This window comes from Colobus angolensis, unplaced genomic scaffold (genome assembly GCF_000951035.1).
Source record: "Colobus angolensis palliatus isolate OR3802 unplaced genomic scaffold, Cang.pa_1.0 Scaffold144, whole genome shotgun sequence".
NCBI classification, from domain to species: domain Eukaryota; kingdom Metazoa; phylum Chordata; class Mammalia; order Primates; family Cercopithecidae; genus Colobus; species Colobus angolensis.
Window position 1 is genome coordinate 2722554 of NW_012114533.1, and position 20987 is coordinate 2743540.

Sequence of the window (20987 nt, forward strand, 5' to 3'; positions counted from 1 at the left end):
AAGGACAGAAGATGAGAAGTAACATGGAGACATGGGAAGAGCCAAGGTGGGCTGCTCCACACCTGAAGACTCATCCTATTACTGAACCTCAGCACTGTTCACACATCTGGGCCAAAGGCCTCAAAGCCCTCCACACAGCCACAGCTGCACTGATGTGGGGTTGTGGGGACATCAATGTTGCTAGGAAGCGTACAGAGGCCAAGGTGAGCCCAGAAGCTTCGAGGAGCCTGCGTAGAGCTTTGCTCTCTACTGGTTTCCTCCTCTCTCAACAGTCCCTAATCTTGTCCACACAGGGTGCACGATATACACGGGTGGCCTTATAACCTCTGGTTGCTTCATGTAATTTCTTCTGCAACTAAGCAGAAGCTCCTGGGATTTGATAAGGACAAGTTTTTCCTCATGCCCTACAGTTGCTGGAATGTAACAAATACTTGTCACAGGTGGGCTATCAGGGGTGTTGACTATTACAAAAACATTTTCCACAAATGTCAAACACATGTCAAAACTTTTCCATTGTTACCCTTTGCCTTATAGCTTGTACTTGACATCCATCTATTTCTATCTTTGTTGGCTCATGCCCAAAGATGTCTGTTCCTATATCCATCTCAGGCTGGCGACTGGGTCCCGAGTGTTTGTTATGAAATACAAGCTCTGCCCACTTGTGGCAATACTCCTGGGATGTAGCCCAGGAGTCTCTGGGGGCAGAGGGAGGGAGTGTCTCCCCATACTGGGCTGGCCCACTGATAAGGATCCTTCCCCTCTCTGTCTCCTAACAGATTCAGATTAATGATCGCTCATTCCTAATTGTCAAATTTCTTTTCCTTCATCCTGTGTCTAATCACCAGTGACAGAAACCATTACGCAAATGAGAGCAGACGACTTCCCCCAACTGTTCACGTTGGTAAAAACCTTGTAATTTAGAGCTCTGATTTGTAGGGGAAGCTGGTCTCCCCCAGGCATCCTGGGCATCTGCTCAACTGATGCCCAGAACAGCCCCTCCTCCATCCCCAGAACTCCAACCCCCCAACAAATATTTGACTTTACAAAATACTAGTTTTCTCTGTACCTGCTGGTGTGAGTAGATGAGCCTGCAGCGTGGCTGACCTCTATACAGGCCCAAACCCCCACCTTCCCTTGCTGTATGTGTGTCCCACACTGCCAGCTAGGATGGAGGTAAACAACTACAGCAGAAATGTTTCCTCTGTGGCAAGCAGAATTTGAGCCTAAACATCCCTCATCAAGGGAAACCTCATCTTTTCCTTGGGGGGAAGTAGCAGCAGCTGAATATGAACTAAGACTCTTAGTACTATCTAGAACCACAGTTTCAGTTCTATGGATGCAAAAGCATGCTGGGAGCAGTTATGGGTCTATTCAAGGACACAAAAGTAATGCAATTGGAGATAGAACTCAGTTCCCCCCACAGCTTCTTCTAGTGCTAACTCATAATATGGCTTCCCAGGCAGTTTTTCCAAGACGTTGTTAGCAGGAGACCAGAAGAACTTTTACCCTGAACTGTATATTCTGTACCATCTCGGGCTGGATCTGCCTTCAGATACTGCCTAGTGGGGTGGTATCTTGAGGACAGAACCTGTGGTACAAGGAGGGAGGTAAGGAAGGAAAATCAACATAGTTTGGTTGAAAGGAAGGAGCAAGGGGTTTGCAGCCAAACAGTGCTAAGTTACAATTGATTGTCACTAATCACCTAATCTCTCTGAGTCCATTTCTTCATCTGTAAGTGAGAATACCTACCTTGCAGGATAGTGAGGAACAAAGATAAAAGCACTAGGCACATATTAGGTGTCTAAAAATCAGGATCACTCTTGTATCACCCAAGGATCAAGGCCAATCCTGTGAAGGTTCCAAGATTAGCCTTCTCCCTCCCACCCGTCGGCCACCTTAGGTGAGACCTGTGTCAGCACAGAACCCAGCAAGGACCAGCTGAGTGCATGCCTCCTTGACATATCACCCACACCTTTGAGGGCTGAGCCAGGAATACAGCAGACCTGCTGAGAACGAAAACAATCTACTATCTTTCCAAGTGTGACTGTGGCACCACTCCTGGGCTCCTCTTTCCCAAAAGAAGTGGAGGGATGGAGATCACTACAATCACATTTCCCAGCATTGACTATATTTGAAAGAGCTACACTTAAGAAGATACCATGTCTTCACATCCACACTGCATCAGAGAACCCCAGAATGGGGTACTAAAAATAAACACCCCTCTCCAAAAAACACACTCAGGCATGCACACGCATACACACGCATTCTCTCAGTCAGTTCATCAGTGCACTATAAACTGAGCTTCGGGGGTGAGAGCCAGAGCTCAGATGCTGGAAGTAAACCTTTGGCAAAAAAAAAGAAAAAAGAAAAGAAAAGAAAACCAGAGACCTTCCAACTCCTCTTCCCTTCCACGGAGAAAGGGAAGACAGGAGCAGAGGTGAGGAGACACAGGGCTACCACACTGCCCAATCCCATGGGCCCCACTCCCACTGAATAGATGTGAATGATGGCCCTTCAAGTTGTGCAATCACAGCTGCCCACCTGTAAGCTGTAGCCCTGAGAGGGGTTCTCATGAGTAGCTCCTAACAGAAAAGGAAATTCGACTTCCACGATCTACCAGTTGCCCTGACTACTGAGGGTGTTGTGGCACATTACAATGGGGTCTGGCAGAGGAGCTGGCTTTAAGAGGCAAGCCTATGTGTTTGCCCGTGCCCTGAGGTGGATCACAGGTAGTGAGTGAGCTGCCTGGGCTTGACCCCATTTCATCTATTCAGCCAGGAAGCTCAGCAGGAGTAAAGGATATGGCCTGGGCAGGGAGCATTGTAGGGCCTGGAGGCTCCAGCCAGTTAGCCTCGGGCAGGCTGCAGTGAGACCTGGCTAACATACGATGGCTAAAATCCAAGTGTAAAAGCTTAGGATAGGTCAGGCAGTACTTCCCCCGGGGGCTCACACTGTACTGTCCCACTGGAAAAGGTAAGCAGTGGAGAACCTTGGTAAGTAGGGAGGCTGGCCAGTGTGGATACACACACACACACACACACACACACACAGAGGCTTGCACCCGTAGTGTGGATACACACACGCACACGCGCACACACACACACACACACAGGCTTGCACCCCTAGAACCTAGAGAAGCCACAGCTAGGAGAACTCCCTTGGTACCCAGCATAGGGGCAAGAGCTGGTGCTGAAAGAGAGAAATTGTACGTGTCTGTAATTTGGAACTTATGCACAATCATTGGTTCTTATGTCCCAAGGTCCTTTTATGTATGGCTTGAGCTTATAGGCCCAGTTGGAAAACTATCTAATCCTCTCTCACAGGAAGGCTATCTAGGCTCTCAAAGGCAAGCCTCCCCTCTCTTTCACCCCATTAGAGTCCCAGTAGCCATTCCCACACCACCTAGAGCTTGACTATGCAAAAACTGTCAGGAGGCAGACTGACCTAATGGTCAGACTAGCTCTGGCCCTGCAGCCCAGATGCAGTGGGGAGTCCAAGAGCATCTCCTCTCTCTCTCCCAGGCTGAGGCACTGAGGTTGCAGGAGACAGGGCTGAGAGCCAGAAGTGACAGCCTGACCCAGAAGGAACGGGGAACAGATACATACAAGCGTGTGCATGCACACACACGCACACACATTCCGAAGTGGACAGACTAACATACACACAGACGTGATGACAACCAAAAGCTGGGACTCCACACAATGAATGCAGGACTTTAGGCGGGGGGCAGAGACAGAAGGTGCTGGGGCACAAGAGGCAAGGGTATGAAGTTCCTCCAAATAGGAGTGGAGTGTCAACTGCCCTGCCTCGCCCCGAACACCTGCCTCCTGGGCCATGGCAAGAGTCCAGTCCATTAAGTGCAGCGTGCAATACTAGCGCTTGGAGTCTCCTGTCCTCATCAATGAAGCGGTGTGGACGGGATAGCAGTCACCTGGCAGGAGGCCTTGACCCCCGGCAGGCTAGTTGTATCGGCCCTTGATCATTGTGTTCAACAAGGGCCCCACCTGTAAAGAAACATTAGGAGCCAATCAGAACTGGCTGTTCCCTGGCCCTGGAATTGGACAGGGTGTGTCTGGAGATATCAGATGTCCAGCCAAGGACAGAGACAACGTTTTCATACAATCTTGTGAATCCTCTAATCACCTGTCTTCCTGAAGGCCAACCCAGTATTCTGGGAGATAACCTTTTCCTCAGGGGTCCATCTTGTACTATTATTCTTCCCTCTCACAACACCCTGTCTCTTACTGTAATCAGCCCCAAACGGACAGACATGGTCAGAGGAGCTAATAATCCCCCAACATCCAAGAGCGTCTGCATGTTTCTCCAGAATGTTAACTGCCTCCATATCCTCAAAAAACTATCACCTGCAATTGGGGCTGATGCTATCTCCCAACACCAGAGGTGTCTGTGGATGCTGAGCTTACCTGCAAGAGGGAGGCAAGAACCCTACAAATCCAAACCTTCCCCATTTACCCAAAGGGCCACTGGCACACCTGCGTGGGAAGCAGGTCTCTCAACATTACCTACAGCAGCCCTGGCACAGCTGGGAAAGTGCAAGGAGATGCTTTAGTGCTCGCTTCCTGTTCCAGAAGAATCCCCTCAGGGGGTCCCCAGATGGCACACAAGCCCCATGGGGAACATTACTACTAGCATGGAACTAATTATAATTGATCCGCCAGTCAAGCCCAGCTATCACCAGAAAACAAGAATTTTTCTGAACATACCCATAACCTCTATGGAGACAAGAGGACACCAGATACCGAAACACAGAAGCTGTAAAGAATGTCACTCCGGGCCGGGCGCGGTGGCTCAAGCCTGTAATCCCAGCACTTTGGGAGGCCGAGACGGGCGGATCACGAGGTCAGGAGATCGAGACCATCCTGGCTAACACTGTGAAACCCCGTCTCTACTAAAAATACAAAAAAACTAGCCGGGCGAGGGTGGCGGGCGCCTGTAGTCCCAGCTACTTGGGAGGCTGAGGCAGGAGAATGGCGTAAACCCGGGAGGCGGAGCTTGCAGTGAGCTGAGATCCGGCCACGGCACTCCAGGCCGGGCAACAGAGCAAGACTCCGTCTCAAAAAAAAAAAAAAAGAATGTCACTCCGATCCTGACTTTCCTTGGTCAACCAACCCACTGAGCCACCTTGGGGCGGTCACATACCTCTTGTGGGTTCCCCAAGGCCTCTCCAAGCATCTTCTCAATGTTTCTCATTATGGCCACTTTCTGATGGGCTTTGAGAGGATATTCAATTCTCTTAGGGGTGGGAGCCCCCTACAAAGGAAGCAGTAGCTCAGGAAATGTCTTCAGCAGCAGGCGTCAGTGTCACTCTACTGTTCTTAGTACCATCCTCCCTTCTAAGAAACCCAATTCTTGCTGGACACAGTGGTTTAGGCCTGTAATCCCAGCACTTTGGGAGGCCAAGGCAGGTGGATCACTTGAGGTGAGGAGTTTGAGACCAGCCTGGCCAACATGGTGAAACCCCATCTCTACTAAAAATACAAAAATTAGCCGGGCATGGTGGCATGTGCCTGTAGTCCCAACTACTCAGGAGACTGAGGCAGGAGAATTACCTGAACCCAGGAGACAGAAGTTACAGTGAGCCGAGATCGCACCACTGCACTCCAGCCTGGGTGACAGAGCAAGACTGTGTCTCAAAAAATATATTTAAAAAAAAGAAACCCAATTCAATCCTATCCCTCTTCATCTCCCCAGACACCTGAGAATCACTTCCAGGGATAGTCAACCATCCCATCCAAAATCATTTATTATACCTACCTCACCCAAGAGCCAGTTCCATCTGGAAAAAACAAAAAAAGCAAACCATATTCACCTTATACCAGAAGTTCACAGTGATGGTAATCCCCCCATTTAGTAATGACTCTATGTGATGCCACCTGCAAGAAAACAAACAGGCTTCTGTTTACTAGTGATACTTTTCAGCAGGGGGTGGGGAGGTGGAGTGTTGGGGCATGGGGGACGGGCTGAAAAACTAGGTAGAGTGCAATTAAGGAAAACAGTGAAGATAATATCTTTACACTCATCCTGTGAAAACACACACACTGGGGGGTTAGAGGTACTGGTGTTCAGTCTCTAAATACCAAAGAGCCAAGAACAGTTTATCTAGGCTCAAGCCTCTGGAATCTTTTTGGACTTGAAGAATTCTCATCCTGTCCTAGAGATAAGGGCTATCACTTCCCCCACTACCTCCCACAGGTTCAGTACACTCACATCTGGATATGCCAACCTTCCTATAGACCACATAAAACCAATCATGCCATAACTCAGAAGGGACACAGAAAAGGCTTTCCAGGGAATGGAAAAGAAAGCTCCCAAGAAGCCCCCAGCCCTAGCCCCCTTCTCACCAGTACATTGGGATGTAAAGAACATCACCAGGGCCAACCACTGTTTCGTAACCAACCACATTTTGGAAATTAGGGAACCTCTCGTAGTCGGGATTGTCAAAGTCCACCTAAGAGGTTCAAGGGAAAGAAAAAAAAATGTCAATCACCAAATCTTTATCAGTAAAACTACTATGTGCCAGTTTGGCAGTAGAAACAAACAAAAAAAGATGCCTTAAAAAAAGTCTTTAGAATTTATATCCAGCAGAAGACATAATGCACATTAAACTCTGAGAGAAAACAATACAAGACAGTCCATGTTTGAATGTTAAGTGACAAAGCAGCCTAGGCTTCAGTGCTCCTGAGACCAGACGACCCACAGCCGCGAATATGACAAATTAGGAATTATCCTCCACCCAAACCTTCCGAAACTTTCTCCCAAAAACATATTCTAACCAGCAAAGACTCCTACATGAAGTAGCTAGACAGCTTTCTGAAGAAAGGAAAGGATATCTTTGGCTGGCCACAGTTAGATCCAGGAAATATATTAAACAACATAGCTCAGTTTTATTCACCCTTCTCCTTATCAAAAAGGATTTTTGATGCTTATCAAAAAGAAACAGCATCCATGACAAAAGCAAACAATGATTAAATCCAATGGAGACATACACATTTTGTTCCATGAACTTATAAGCCAATCAAACAGAGTAACCAGAGTCCATCAGCATCAATGACAGGGTCTGTCCTGAGAATTAGCTCTGTGAGGCTAGTTATACTTACGAACATCTGGTGGCCATTCCAGGAAGCCTGGAATTTGTGAGCTACAATGAAATTATCCTCTTGGTGTGTTATGGCAAGAATAGCCTGTAATCCAAACCTGGCATATCACTATGGGGAAGGGGAAAGACATTCCAGCCTAGGCATTTCTAGAATCTAGAGTTCTATATCCTTCTCAAGACCACACAAGCTCACCTGGCTCTGTCTGTCACATGGGTGATGAACAGGGTATGGGTAGAGGCACTCAAACTGATCCGGAGGAAATAAGATGCATCGTTTGTAACCTTTTATTTGAGCAAAAAAGTTCTGCTGCTCATCATAATGAGCAGGTGTCACATTTCCTGTAAGAAGAAAGGCATTTTCTTATGCAGAGCAGTGGTTCTATTGCATGAGCTGGAATACAGGACGCAGTGCTAGAGAGAAATCCAGCCTGCCCGCCCAGCTAAGAGTTCCAAATCAAAATTTAGGCAGAATCAGGGAAATTCCAATTACAACTCTCAGATAATTAGGTGTTACGCATGTATGGTAGTAACCCTAGCAAACATCACTGGTTAAGGGTCCACTATCAGCTAAGTCAACTTCCCTAAATGAAGGCTGCTGCCCTTACTGGAAGCAAGAGCACATCAAAATGATACTCAAAAATCAGGTAGGGTAATCAACTGTGTATACGTGTACTCTTCTTGACTATGGCAAGAATTCAAGGGAAGCAAAACAGAAATTATTGGTATCAACAACATATACGTGAGGAGTTAACTAGTCATTCTAAGTTTAATGATTATGTAGCTCTGTATTTACTTAGGGTAGCTCTGTGGAACTTAAAGACTCTCAACCTTTCCTCCCACTTCAATACACCTAAGGGATGCAACACTTGTTTTTTTAAGATACGGGGTTTCACCATGTTGCCCAGGCTGGTCTCCAACTTCTAGGCTCAAGGGACCTGTCTGCCTCAGCCTCCCAAAGTGTTAGGATTACAGGCGTGAGCCACCACATCCAGCCAAGATAATACTTCTTAGAGCAACACTGGGGCTCACTGGTGCAAGTGATTTTTGTTGGAGGGAAGAATATCAGATGACTGAAGAGAGTATTGTATAATTTAAATATGGCACATTATTTTAAATGCCAACTTGAATTGGTTGTGCCCTAGTGTATGTTCCATCTACTCCTTTATAACTAGGACCATGTCTGTTGTTTGGCCTTTGCACAGCCCACGAGTTGAACACATACACTTTTGCAGGGCATGGAATTTAGAAAATATTCCCCAGCTCTGTCTGAGTATGCCAAGACAGATGCTTTCTTAAGTGATGAAAGTCCACATGCATCCTCAAAGGAGACTTGCTCTCTCATCTCTACCTGAGGGATCCACTTCCATGCACCCTACCACAGGAAATGCAGGCAACAGAAAGACGTAAGAGTCAAGTAAACTGCAGGGCACGGTGGCTTACGCCTGTAATGCCAGCACTTTGGGAGGTCGAGGCGGGTGGATCACGAGGTCAGGAGATCGAGACCATCCTGGCTAACACGGTGAAATCCCATCTCTACTAAAAATATAAAAAAATTAGCCAGGCGTGGTGATGGGCGCCTATAGTCCCGGCTACTCGGGAGGCTGAGGCAGAAGAATGGCGTGAACTGGGAGGTGGAGGTTGCAGTGAGCCGAGATCATGCCACTGCACTCCAGCCTGGGCAACAGAGCAAGACTCTGTCTCAAAAAAAAAAAAAAAAAAAAGAGTCAAGTAAACCAGAACTGGCTCTTCCTTGGAAGGTCAACCAAGAGCTGGTTTCAAAGGGGCTGGTAAGACCAGACACAATGGCTCACATCTGTAATCCCAACACTTTAGGGGGCCAAGGTGAGAGGATAACTTAGGGGGCCAAGGTGAGAGGGGGCCAGGAGTTCGATACCAGTCTGGGCAACATAGGGTGACCCCATCTCTCCAGAAAAAATACTTTAAAAATTAGCCAAGCATGGTGGCTTACGCCTGTAGCCCCAGCTACTTGGAAGGCTGAGGTGGAAGGATCGTTTGAGACTGGGAGGTCAAGGCTGCAGTGAGCCCTGATCACGCCACTATACTCCAGCCTGGGTGACAGAGCGAGACACTGTCTCAATAAAAAACAAAAACAAAAACAAAAAAAGAGGCAGGTGGTGTCAATTCACAAGCCACATGGCTGGAAATCCAGTAGCAAAGGATCCAAATCTGAAGAATGGACAATCAAACAAGAAGAAACCAAGGAGCTCAGTGGTGAATGACAATAAATAACTTCTCTGCTTCCCTGTTCAACCCAGGTTATTCACCATTTACTAAGTACCTACCATGGGCATGGCACCATGCTACTGCCAGAAATAAAAATAAGAATGAGACAATGACCCTGCTTCATAAAAAGCTCTCATTCTCCTGAGTGGAGTTTAAGGGTCTCTCCTTTCATTCAAAAGGGGAAAAAAAAACAAAAACACATTCATATATTTATTATTGTATGCATAAATTTATCTAGCAGAAAACACAAGCAACTAATAATATGCAGTACCTCCAGGGAAGAAACTGGGAGGCTAAGAGATAGAGGTGGAAGAGGTATTAATATTTATCACTATATACCTATTTACACATTTTGAATTTGAACTCCATGAATGTATTATCTATTTAAAAGATAAAATTAAATTTATACTAAAAAAATAAGTTTCCCCTCTTTTACTGGGATAAAACTTTTCTGAACATAGACAGATCTAGTAGAGAAAATGTACAGTAATGTACCACATAATGACATTTTGGTCAACAACAGATCACATCTACAACAGCGTTCCCGTAAGATTATAATGGAGCAGCCCTATACAGGTATACCGTTATCTTTTTTTTTTTTTTTTTGGTAATAAAAAAATTCCCAAACTACCATTTTTTATCCTTTATATGTATTTTGTCTTCTGTCACCTTTGTCCTGCAGTATTTGATACTGTACTTTTACTATACCTTTTCTATATTTAGGTATGTTTAGATACCCAAATACTTACCATTGTGTTACATGGTATACCATATAGCCTAGGCATACAGCAGGCTACACAATCTAGGTTTGTGTAACTATACTCTATGATGTTGCACAATGATGAAGTCATTGTATTTTCAGATTTTTTTTGTATTTTAGTAGAGACGGGGTTTCATAATGTTGGCTGGGATGGTCTCCGTCTCCTGACCTCATCATCCGCACACCTCAGCCTCCCAAAGTGCTGGGTTTACAGGCGTGGGCCACGGCACCTAGCCCCTATTATGTTTCTTTTAGAGCTAAGTAGGCTGAGGCTTAAGAAAGTGAAGTGGCTTGTTCAAAGTCATGGAGCTAATAAGCGGTGGAGACAAGATTAGAAATCAGGTTCATATGACTCCGAGCCATGCTGCTTTTGAAAGATTTCTTACCTTCCATGCCAATGAGCAGTAGGTTAGAGGTAAGCTGCCCCCAGCCACGCTTTCCCTGTTGCTTATTAATCCAGTTCCAGTTAAAACCCAAGAAGTCCATGACAATCTTCCTGCCCACAGTGTCATTGAGCGTTTGCTGCAGATACAACCTATGTTCCCCAAGAAGAAAGTCCTATTAGTGCATGCACACACAGCCCCTAGCATGGCCTCTCCACATCTGAAAATACAAGCCCAAATCCATACCAGCATCTCCCACAGAGAACAGATATAGTCAGGCAAATCTTAGCCAACATGGATTCTCATACAACTGAATTCTTACTTATCCTTCATTGAGTTATGTTTAACACCAAACTTTTTAATTTATTGTTTTTTGTTTTGTTTTGTTTTATTTTAAGAAACAAGGTCTCACTATGTTGCCCAGATTGGTCTCAAACTCTTGGGCTCAAGCAATCCTCCTGCTTCTGCTTCCCAAAGTGCTGGGATTACAAGTGTGAGACACTGCAACTGGTCCCCAAACTTTTTCTTTAAAGAAGTGATGCTTAACCTTTTTTGGGTCACAGAATGACTTCTTTAAGAATCCAAAGAGTAGGAGGGTGAGATGAAAAATAAAACTTAAAAAAAAAAAAAGAATCTGAAGAAGAAGTCCCAGCTACTCAGGAGGCTGAGGCAGGAGAACCACTTGAACCTGGGAGGCAGAGGTTGCAGTGAGCTGAGATCGTGCCATTGCACTCCAGCCTGGGTGACAAGAGCAAGACTCCATCTCAAAAAATATAAATACATAAATAAATGAAAGAATCCATGGAGGTTCCCCACAAAAATGCATATATACCCAGAACTTTCATATAATTTCAGATTCCTAGAAGCCTATCCATAAACCCTAGAATGATGACTCAGTCTTATACCAGAGACTTGCAGAGCCTGAGACATCTCCTTTGGCCCTTGATGATCACTGTGGTAAATCGTATTACTGTTCACCAAGAGCTGGTTCCCCTCAGTGTGGAAGTTTTCTTTCACATCCCCTTGAAGCCAGGCTTGCTTATTTAACCTGCTCTGGCCAAGGAAATGTCCACAGAAGTGACTGTGTTGTTTCTAACTATAATTTAAGAACCAGTCATCACTATCACATCTCTTTCCCTCTGCCACAGCAACTCCAAATTCCAGATAGTAGCTGCTGGGGCAATCTGGGTGCCAGAGAGAATAAGATGATGTAAAGAACAATATGACATTACCCATGAACAACATGTAGTAAGTGAGAAATAAGCCTCTGTTGTTTCTAGCCCGAGCTCTGGCTTGAAGCCTAGTTTATCTTTTTTTTTTTTTTTTGAGAGCGGAGTCTCGCTCTGTCGCCCAGCCTGGAGCGCAGTGGCCGGATCTCAGCTCACTGCAAGCTCCGCCTCCCGGGTTTACGCCATTCTCCTGCCTTCCACCCTAAATGCCCTGCAAGGAACCACCTCGCCCGGCTAATTTTTTGTATTTTTTTAGTAGAGAGAGGAGTTTCACTTAGCCAGGATGGTCTCGATCTCCTGACCTCGTGATCCGTCCGTCTCGGCCTCCCAAAGTGCTGGGATTACAGGCTTGAGCCACCGCGCCCGGCCCGAAGCCTAGTTTATCTTAACTGATTCAGCCACCTATCCTGTTGCAGCCCTCTACAGCTAAAGTAAGGGAGACAGCTTATCAGGTAAAGGCCTCAGGCTCCTAACATACCTAAGGAAAGTCATAAATTACTTAAGAGATATGAAAACCCAAACACACTTGAAGAAGCCCGCAAGAGACATTTAATAAGTGTGAAAACCTAAAAAAAAAGACAGAAGCATCTCTGTATTTCTGTCCTGGTCCTGAGATCATTACTTCAAAAGGCTCAAAGGGGCCAGGTGTGGTGTCTCACGCCTATAATCCCAGCACTTGGGGAGGCCAAGGGAGGCGGACTGCCTGAGCTCAGGAGTTCCAGACCAGCCTGGGCAACATGGCAAAACCTTATTTATTTAAATAAATAGTTTATTTAAAAAAACACAAAATTAGCTGGGCATGGTGGTGGCAGTGCATGCCTGTGGTCCCTGCTACTCGAGAGACTGACATGGTAGGATCGCTTGAGCCAGGCGAAGGTTGCAGTAAGCTGAGATCACGCCACTGCACTACAGCCTGGGTGACAGAGCAAGACTCTGTCTCAAAAAAAAAGGTTCAAAGGCATCTCACTGCCTAGAATCTCAATGTTTAAGGCATCTTACTGCCTAGAATCTAAATGTTTAAGGCAATGTTAATAAGAAATCTTTTTTTTTGAGATGGAGTCTCACTCTGTCACTCAGGCTGGAGTGCAGTGGCAAAATCTCGGCTCACTGCAACCTCTGCCTCCTGGCTTCAAGCAATTCTCCTGCCTCAGTCTCCCAAGTAGCTGAGACTACAGGCATGCGCCACCATGCCCGGCTAATTTTTGTATTTTTAGTGGACACGGGGTTTCACCATGTTAGCCAGGCTGGTCTCGAACTCCTGACCTCAGATGATCTCCCCGCCTCGGCCTCCTAAAGGGCTGAGATTACAGGTGTGAGCTACCACGCCCAGCCTTAATAGGAAATCTTGATAAGTTGAAAACACTACCTTTGTAGGAACATGAAATCCTCAAGACTCAATGCAACTCTCCCCAAAGATAATAATTATATATTCACCCAAAAAATAAGCAAGTAACTTTGAAAGAGTCAGTGATACTCCCCAAATATGAATCTAAACATTATTACACCAGAATGGTAAATGCTCAAAATAGCTTGGAGGATCCTAATACATTTCACCCCATAATCACAACAACCTGTCCAATCATACAGTGAAGCTGGTCGGTGCTAAAGTCAGCTAATAGGGCAAAACTTTCGAACAATTAAAGATTTTCCTTGAAAACTCTTTAATCACCCATAAAGTATAGATTACACTCATTCTTACACAGAATGCTCTCACTATGGGAGGCAAGAAACTTCAAGTCACTGAAGAATCACAAGATTCACATATCTTACACTTATTCTTGGGTATATGTTCATTCAATGGAATTACACACTCCAACAGTATCATTTAAATCAATCTTTTTCTCAAAGTTGGGTGTGTGTGTATGGAAGTGTGCACATGCACACTGTATTAAATTTTAGAAAATTAATGCATGAGATAACTCAGCTGAACCAATATATTAAGACATCATGGACAGATCAACCACAGTTCATATCCTGGAAACTCTTCTGGTCAAAAATCCCATCATTATGACAACTGCTAAGTGTTAAGAAGAAGAAAAAAAGATATTTCAAATCCATTCACGTAGCCACAGACTGCTGATAAGGTGTCAGGAACAGGAGTGAAGCAAGAGACTAGAGAGGAAACCCAGGGTTGGACACCAAATGCGAGAGGGTCATTCACCATGAAGTACTCAGCGAAAGCAATTCCCCAGAGGCGGTGTTATAGTGTGGTACTGAATACTGTCTGGGACCTACATAAGAGGCTGTCCTCATAAGCAGGAATAAAAGCAGAGAGGAAGAATCACTCTCTTATGTGTCTTGTGTTTCTGTTGTGATAGGAAAAACAAATTTAATCTGATCTTCCCTAAGCTAGAGAATCCCGACCTTCTTTACTCCAAAATCACAACAAACTATACAACTTTTCAGGTTGAACTATGGCCGGTCATCACAATACTCAAGGACAATAGCTACAAACAGGCATTTTCAGAGCAAAATCCAGTGACATTTTTGTTTGGCCCCTTGCAACTTTTTTTCTTTAAATCTGATTTAGTTGCTCACATTTAAAGTCAAAAGATTTTAAATAAAAGTCCTGATTTTGAACTTCTCTTGAAAATTGGAATATCTTGCAACCCTAGAACTGCACTCCAAAACTGAAGCAAGCAAAGTCAAGTAATGACGTCTCACTATGGTTTTTTGTTTTAGTTTTTAATTTTGTAGAGACTAGCTCTCACCACATTTCCCAGGTTGGTCTTCAACTCCCAGGCTCAAGCAATCATCCTGCCTCCGCCTCCCAAAGTGCTGGGATTACAGGCATGAGCCACCCCACCGGGCCTTGGCTTCTCACTTTCAACAGGGCTTATGCCTTCAGCTTCATCACTGATTTCACACAGACAATATTACTCCTTTCATTCACCTGCCTGACCCTTCCAGGCAACTAACTATCACTTTATCAGGAAGAAGATGGGAACCCAGAGATTCAAAGCCAAAGTTTAATCATTCCCCCATCCCTCAAGCTACAGAACTAGCTGGCTGTAGCACCAAGAACCAACCACTAAGAACTCAAACCCCTTAAAGCCTGGAAGACCAGACTACTCCTTCAACAGGAATCCAGAGATGGGAGAGGCCAATCTCTAATTGACCCAATTCTGCCACACCTTCAAGTATAGGAAAGAAAAATGACTGCCCTAAATCCAACAGAAAATTAAGATTTGGGAATTTACCTCTCTTCCCCTCCTCGCTGCTGTATATCCTGCAGTTTCTCAACGAACTCATGAAATTTCATTTCTTCCCTGTTGGACCTCGGCTTAAAGTTCTGGAAATTGGCCATCTTCTTCTCATCATAGTACAAGAACTTGTGGGTGCTGGCACTGTACACAGAGAAGTCTCCATTGCCAATATTCTCTTGCAAGTATTCAAGGTCCCATTTCAGGGCAGGATACACAAGATTTGTGTCGGTCAGAACCACAGGCTCCTACATGAAAACAACAGGTGAAAAACATCAAATAAAGTAATGCCAAGAAGTCGGTGGGTTCGCCTCCATGATCCCAACTACTTCTCAACTTCAGAATAATTTCTCCGTTAATCAGTACGAACCCCTCAAGTTCCGTATCTCCTCGCCTTTCTCTCCATCTTCCCATATGCCCTAGTCTAGAGCCCTGCCAGTCTCCCATCTCTTTCACCATTCGCCTCTGACCTCTCAACCGGGTACCTTCCTCCTCTCCCTTTAGACGCGGCCCCGCCCCCCACCTCATTCTCAATAAGCTCCTCCGCCCGGGGGTCGCTCTGACTCAGACGCGGGATGGGCCTAGTCGGGAAGCTATAACTGCGCAACTGGGATTCATCCCAGGCGGGGCCGAGGGCTCCGGCCTCCTCCCGAGGCTCTCCAGAGCCAGAGGCCACGGCCTCCGCCGCTGTCGCCGCCATCTCCGCCGCCAGGGACGGCCCCCGCCGGAACCGGAAGCTCCGCCTATTCCGGACGGGGAAAAAACACACACAAACACACAACGGAAACCATAGAGATGAGCTGCGAGAGAGAGCGGTCCAGAGACATAAAGAACGCGGAGCCGAGGCCTGAGGGTGCGCCTCCTAATGGTAACATGCAGCTCTACATCGTAGGCTCCACTGCTGAAGAAACGGGGCTAGACACTAGTTCCACGGAATAGGGATGAACTGGTAGAGCAAAACACAAAAAATGTTGCCCCAGTGTACCCAAGTCTACACACGAGTCAAAGAAGGAAGCAAGTTCAGTTAGGCATTAAACTTTACACTCATGAATGGGGAGAAAAGCAAACTTTTGACCCACCTAAAGAAGTCAGAAGGAAAAGCAACGATCACGTCGGTAGATGTAGAGAGCAAAGGCTGACTGAAGACTTAGGCAAAAGATATACAGCAAGTTGAATTCTTTCAAAATCAAAGGTGGTTTTCTTTTGTTTAGCATCATTTGATTTTTCTGCCTATATCACCATCTCTCCTACTTGAATATATGCTTGCCGTGAAACCTATGTTATCATTGGCCAACCATGGACATCTCACATTTTCAAACAATCTATATTGATTATAAAAGGCCATATTAACTACCTCTATTGCTTGGACAGTTCTTACGGTTGGCTGTAAGAGGCCCAATTCTAAGATGTATACCAAGATTTGTACCCCATGATGTACACATCCTGTATACATTTCTCCCCTTCAAAGAAAACAGGACTGTGAATATGATAGAGCATCACTCCTGTAATTAGGTTAGCTTATATGACAAGGATGTAATTAAAGTCCCTAATCAATTAACTTTGAGACAGTCAAAAAGGAGGTGATTTATCCTGATGGGCTTAATCTTATCACTCTAGCTCTTTAAATCAGGGCTAGAGGTCAGAGACAGAATCTAAGAGATTTGAAGCCACAGCACAGCTGTCCTGTTCACCTTGAAGGAGCAAACTGCCATATGGTAGGAAATGGCAGGTGGATTCCAGGAGCTGAAAAAGGCTCCTGGGTGACAGCCAACAAGAAAGTGGGCACCTTAATCCTACAAACGCAAGTAACTGAATTCTGGCAACCAACCACTGAACTTGGGAAAGTACACACACAGAGTCTCAGATGAGATTGCCAACCCAGCCAACACCTTGATTTCAGCCTGATAAGACCCCGAGCTGAGGACTCAGCCAACCAGTACCTGGACTCATGGAATATATGAGAAAATAAATTCGTGTTTTGGGCTGCTGAATTTATAGTAATTTGTTATGCAGTAATAGAAAAGAATGCAGTAGCTTAACTATGTAATTATGCTACATAGTAACCATGCTACACCAAACCGATAATAGGGCTACCTCTGTGGAAGGGTTTGAAGCTGCAGGTGGCAATCAAGGCTTTCATTTTATCTGCAGTGTTTGATTTTTTTTTTTTTTTTTTTTTTTTTGTGAGCTACAGTCTCACTCTGTCACCCAGGCTGGAGTGCGGTGGTGCAATCTTGGTTCACTGCAATGTCCACCGCCCCAGCTCAAGCAGTCCTCCTACCATAGCCTCCCAAGTAGCTGGGACTAAAGGCGCGTGTCACCATGGCTGGCTAATTTTTTTTTCTTCTGTAGAGACAGGGTTTCGCCATGTTGCCCAGGTTGAATGTTTGAATTTTTACAAGAATGTATTAATTCATAATCTTGGGAATTAAAAATAAATTAGGGCAGGCATGATGGCACATGCCTGTAATCTCAGGACTTTTCGAGGCTGAGGCAGGAGGATCACTTGAGCCTGGGTGTTCCAGGCAACATAGCAAGACCTCATGTCTACAAAAAATTTTTTAAATTAGCTCAGTGTGTTGATGCCTGCCTGTAGTCCCAGCTACTAGGCAGGCTGAGGTAGGAGGATTGTTTGAGCCTGAGAGGTGGAGGCTGCAGTGAGCCATGATCATGCCACTGCACTCCAGCCTGGATGACAGAGCAAGACCCTGTCTTACTAAAAATAAAGAAATAAATTAAGATCAAGAAGATTAAAAGAACTAAAATCGGTAATGAAACAGGGATATTACTACTGACTTTACCCCCCCACAAAAAAAAGCATACAAGGACATACTGTGAACAATTGTATGTCAAAAAATTAGAGAACCTAGATGAAATGAACAGATTCCTAGAAAGGCACAAGCTATAATAGCTGATTCAAGAAGAAATAGAAAATGTGAATAGACCTGTAACGAGAGATTGAATTAGGAATCAAAAACATCCCATAAAGAAAAGCCCAGAAACTGGGCATGGTGGCTTACATCTGTAATCGCAACACTTTGGGAGGCAGAGGCAAGCAAATCACTTGAGGCCATAAGGTCGCAACCAGACTGGGTAACATGGCGAAACCCCATCTCTACCAAATCTCCCCGGCCAAGAAAAGCCCAAAAATTAGCAGGCATGGTGGCACACCTGTAGTGCCAGCTATTCGGGAAACTGAAGTGGGAGTATCACTTGAGCCCAGAAGGTGGAGGTTGCAGTCAACTGAGATTGCACCACTGCACTCTACGGCACTCCAGCCTTTTGAGACAGAGCTAGGCTCTGTCTCGAAAAGAAAAGAAAAGTCCGGGTGCAGTGGCTCATGTCTGTAATCCCAGAACTTTAGGAGGCTGAAGTGGGGGGGGGGATCACCTGAGGTCAGGAGTTCGAGACTAGCCTGGCCAACAGGGTAAAACCCCCATCACTATCAAAAATACAAAAATTAGGCATGGTGGTGTGCGCCTGTAGTCCCAGCTACTTGGGAGGCTGAGGCAGAAGAATCACTTGAACTCAGGAGGCGGAGGTTGCAGTGAGCTGAGATCATGCCACTGCACTCCAGCCTGGGCAACAGAGCAAGATTTGTCTCAAAACAAAAAAGAAAAGAAAAGAAAAAGAAGAAAAAAAAAAGCTCAAAACCGGATGGATTCACTGATGAATCCTACCAAACATTTTTTTTAAAATTAACACTGGTCTGGGCGCAGTGGCTCATGCCTGTAATCTCAGTACTCTGGGAGGCTGAGGCAGGCGGATCACGAAGTCAGGAGATCGAGACCATCCTGGCTAACACGGTAAAACCCCGTCTCTACTAAAAATACAAAAAAATTGGCCGGGCATGGTGGTGGGTACCTGTAGTCCCAGCTACTCAGGGGGGTGAGGCAGGAGAATGGCGTGAATCTGGGAGGCAGGGCTTGCAGTGAGCCGAGATCGGGCCACTGCATTCCAGCCCGGGCAACAGAGTGAGACTCCATCTCAATAAAAAAAAAAAAAGAGAGAGAAAGGAAAAGAAAAGGAAAAAGAAAACTATAGACCAATATTTCTTATGAATATAGATGCAAAAATCCTAACAGAATACTAGCAAACTCAGTCTAACACCACATAAAAAGAATTATAGGCCAGGCATGGTGGCTCACACCTATAATCCCAGCACTTTGGGAGGCCCAGGCAGGCGGATCACGAGGTCAGGAGATCGAGACCATCCTGGCTAACGCAGTGAAACCCCGTCTCTACTAAAAATACAAAAATTAGCCGGGCGTGGTGGTGGGCACCTGTAGTCCCAGCTACTTGGTAGGCTGAGGCAGGAGAATGGCATGAACCCAGGAGGTGGAGCTTGCAGTGAGCCGAGATCACACCACTGCACTCCAGCCTGGGTGACACAGTGAGACTCTGTCTCAAAAAAACAGAATTATATACTATGACCAAGTGGGATTTATTCTAGGAGTGCAAGGTCAGTTCAACATCTGAAAATGATCAATATAACACACCAAGTAGTAATCAATATTTTATTGATTGATCATTTGTAATCAACATAATACACTATATTAGTAAAAGAGAAAAAAAAAACCTACATGATCATCTCAATAGACACAGAAAAAGCTTTTGACAAACTCCAACACCCTTTCATGATGAACACAGGGTTCCAAATGATACTGTAAGAAAGTTATAAAACCTATGAGTCAGAGAAAATATTTATGAATTGTGTATCTGATCAGATACAATCGTATCTAGAATACATAAAGAAAACTTAACAACTCAACAATAAAAAGACAAACCAATTTAAAAATGAACAAAGGGTTTGAACAGACATTCTGCCAAAGAAGGTATACCATGGCCAATAAGCACATGGAAAGATGCTTAGCATTATTAGTCATCAGGGTATTGCAAATGAAAACTGCAATGAAGTACCATTCACGGGCACTCGCATGGTGATGCTAAAAAAAGACAATAAGTGTTGGTAAAGATGTGGAGAAACTGGAACCCTCACACACTGCTGGTGGGGATGTAACATGTCACAGCTGCTTTGAAAAACAATTTGGCAGTTCTTCAAAAGTTAAACCATAGAGTTACCCTATGACCCAGCAATTCTACTCCTAGGCATATAACCAGAATAGAAAACATACATCCAGACCAAAACTTACACAAGAATGTTCATAGCAGCATTATTCACAATAGCCAAACAAGCAGAAACAACTCAAATTTCCATTAACCAATAAATGTATAAATAAAATGTTGTACTGTACATTCATATGATGGAATATTATACAGCCCAAAAAGGAATGAAGTACTGGTATGTGCTACAACACAGACAAACTTTGAAAACATTATCCTAAGTGAAAGAAAATGGACACAAAAGGCCACATATAAAATGATCCATTTATATAAACTATTCTGAATAAGCAAATCCATAGAAACAGAAAGTGAGTTAGTGGTTGCCAGCAGGTAGAAGTAGAGGCAACATGCTAATGTGTATGGGTTTTTTCGGAAGCGATAAAAATGTTTTAGATAGTGATGATTGCACAACTTTGTAAATGTACTAAAAATAACTTTATTGTACACTTTAAAAGGGTTTTTTGCTTGTTTGTTTGTTTGTTTTGTTTGTTTTTTGTTTTTGAGATAGAGTCTCACCCTGTCGCCCAGGCTGGAGTGCAGTCGCGTGATCTCGGCTCATTGCAACCTCTGTCTCTCGTGCTCAAGTGATTCTCCTGCCTCAGCCTCCCGATTAGCTGGGATTACAAGCGTGCACCACCATGCCCGGCTATTTTTGTAGTTTTACTAGAGATGGGTTTTTGTCGTGTTGGCCAGGTTGGTCTTGAACTCCTGACCTCAAGTGATCTTCCCACCTTGGCCTCCCAAAGTGCTGGGATTACAGGCGTGAGCCACTGCACCCAGCCTAAAAGGATGAATTTATGGTATGTAAATAATATATTAATAAAAATAAATTAGATCAACTCTGTTTCTTGACCTAAATCAGATCAGGGTTTGCTATTGGTTGAATGCAGATGCTGTCCAATTATTTTGAACATCAACTAATGATGT

At 44.8% G+C, this 20987-nt stretch overlaps 1 protein-coding gene across 1 annotated transcript; it reads right to left on the reverse strand.

Annotated features, from left to right (window-relative positions):
* Nucleotides 1-3240: 3240 nt before the first annotated feature.
* HIF1AN (hypoxia inducible factor 1, alpha subunit inhibitor) lies at nucleotides 3241-15721 on the reverse strand. The gene is made up of 8 exons (XM_011935542.1): nucleotides 15460-15721; nucleotides 14934-15184; nucleotides 10508-10656; nucleotides 7311-7456; nucleotides 6363-6469; nucleotides 5831-5894; nucleotides 5161-5271; nucleotides 3241-4004 (listed from the first exon to the last, which is right to left on the reverse strand). The coding sequence occupies exons 1-8, from the start codon at nucleotides 15634-15636 to the stop codon at nucleotides 3960-3962; spliced, it is 1050 nt and encodes a 349-aa protein (XP_011790932.1). The 5' UTR covers nucleotides 15637-15721; the 3' UTR covers nucleotides 3241-3959.
* Nucleotides 15722-20987: the final 5266 nt, after the last annotated feature.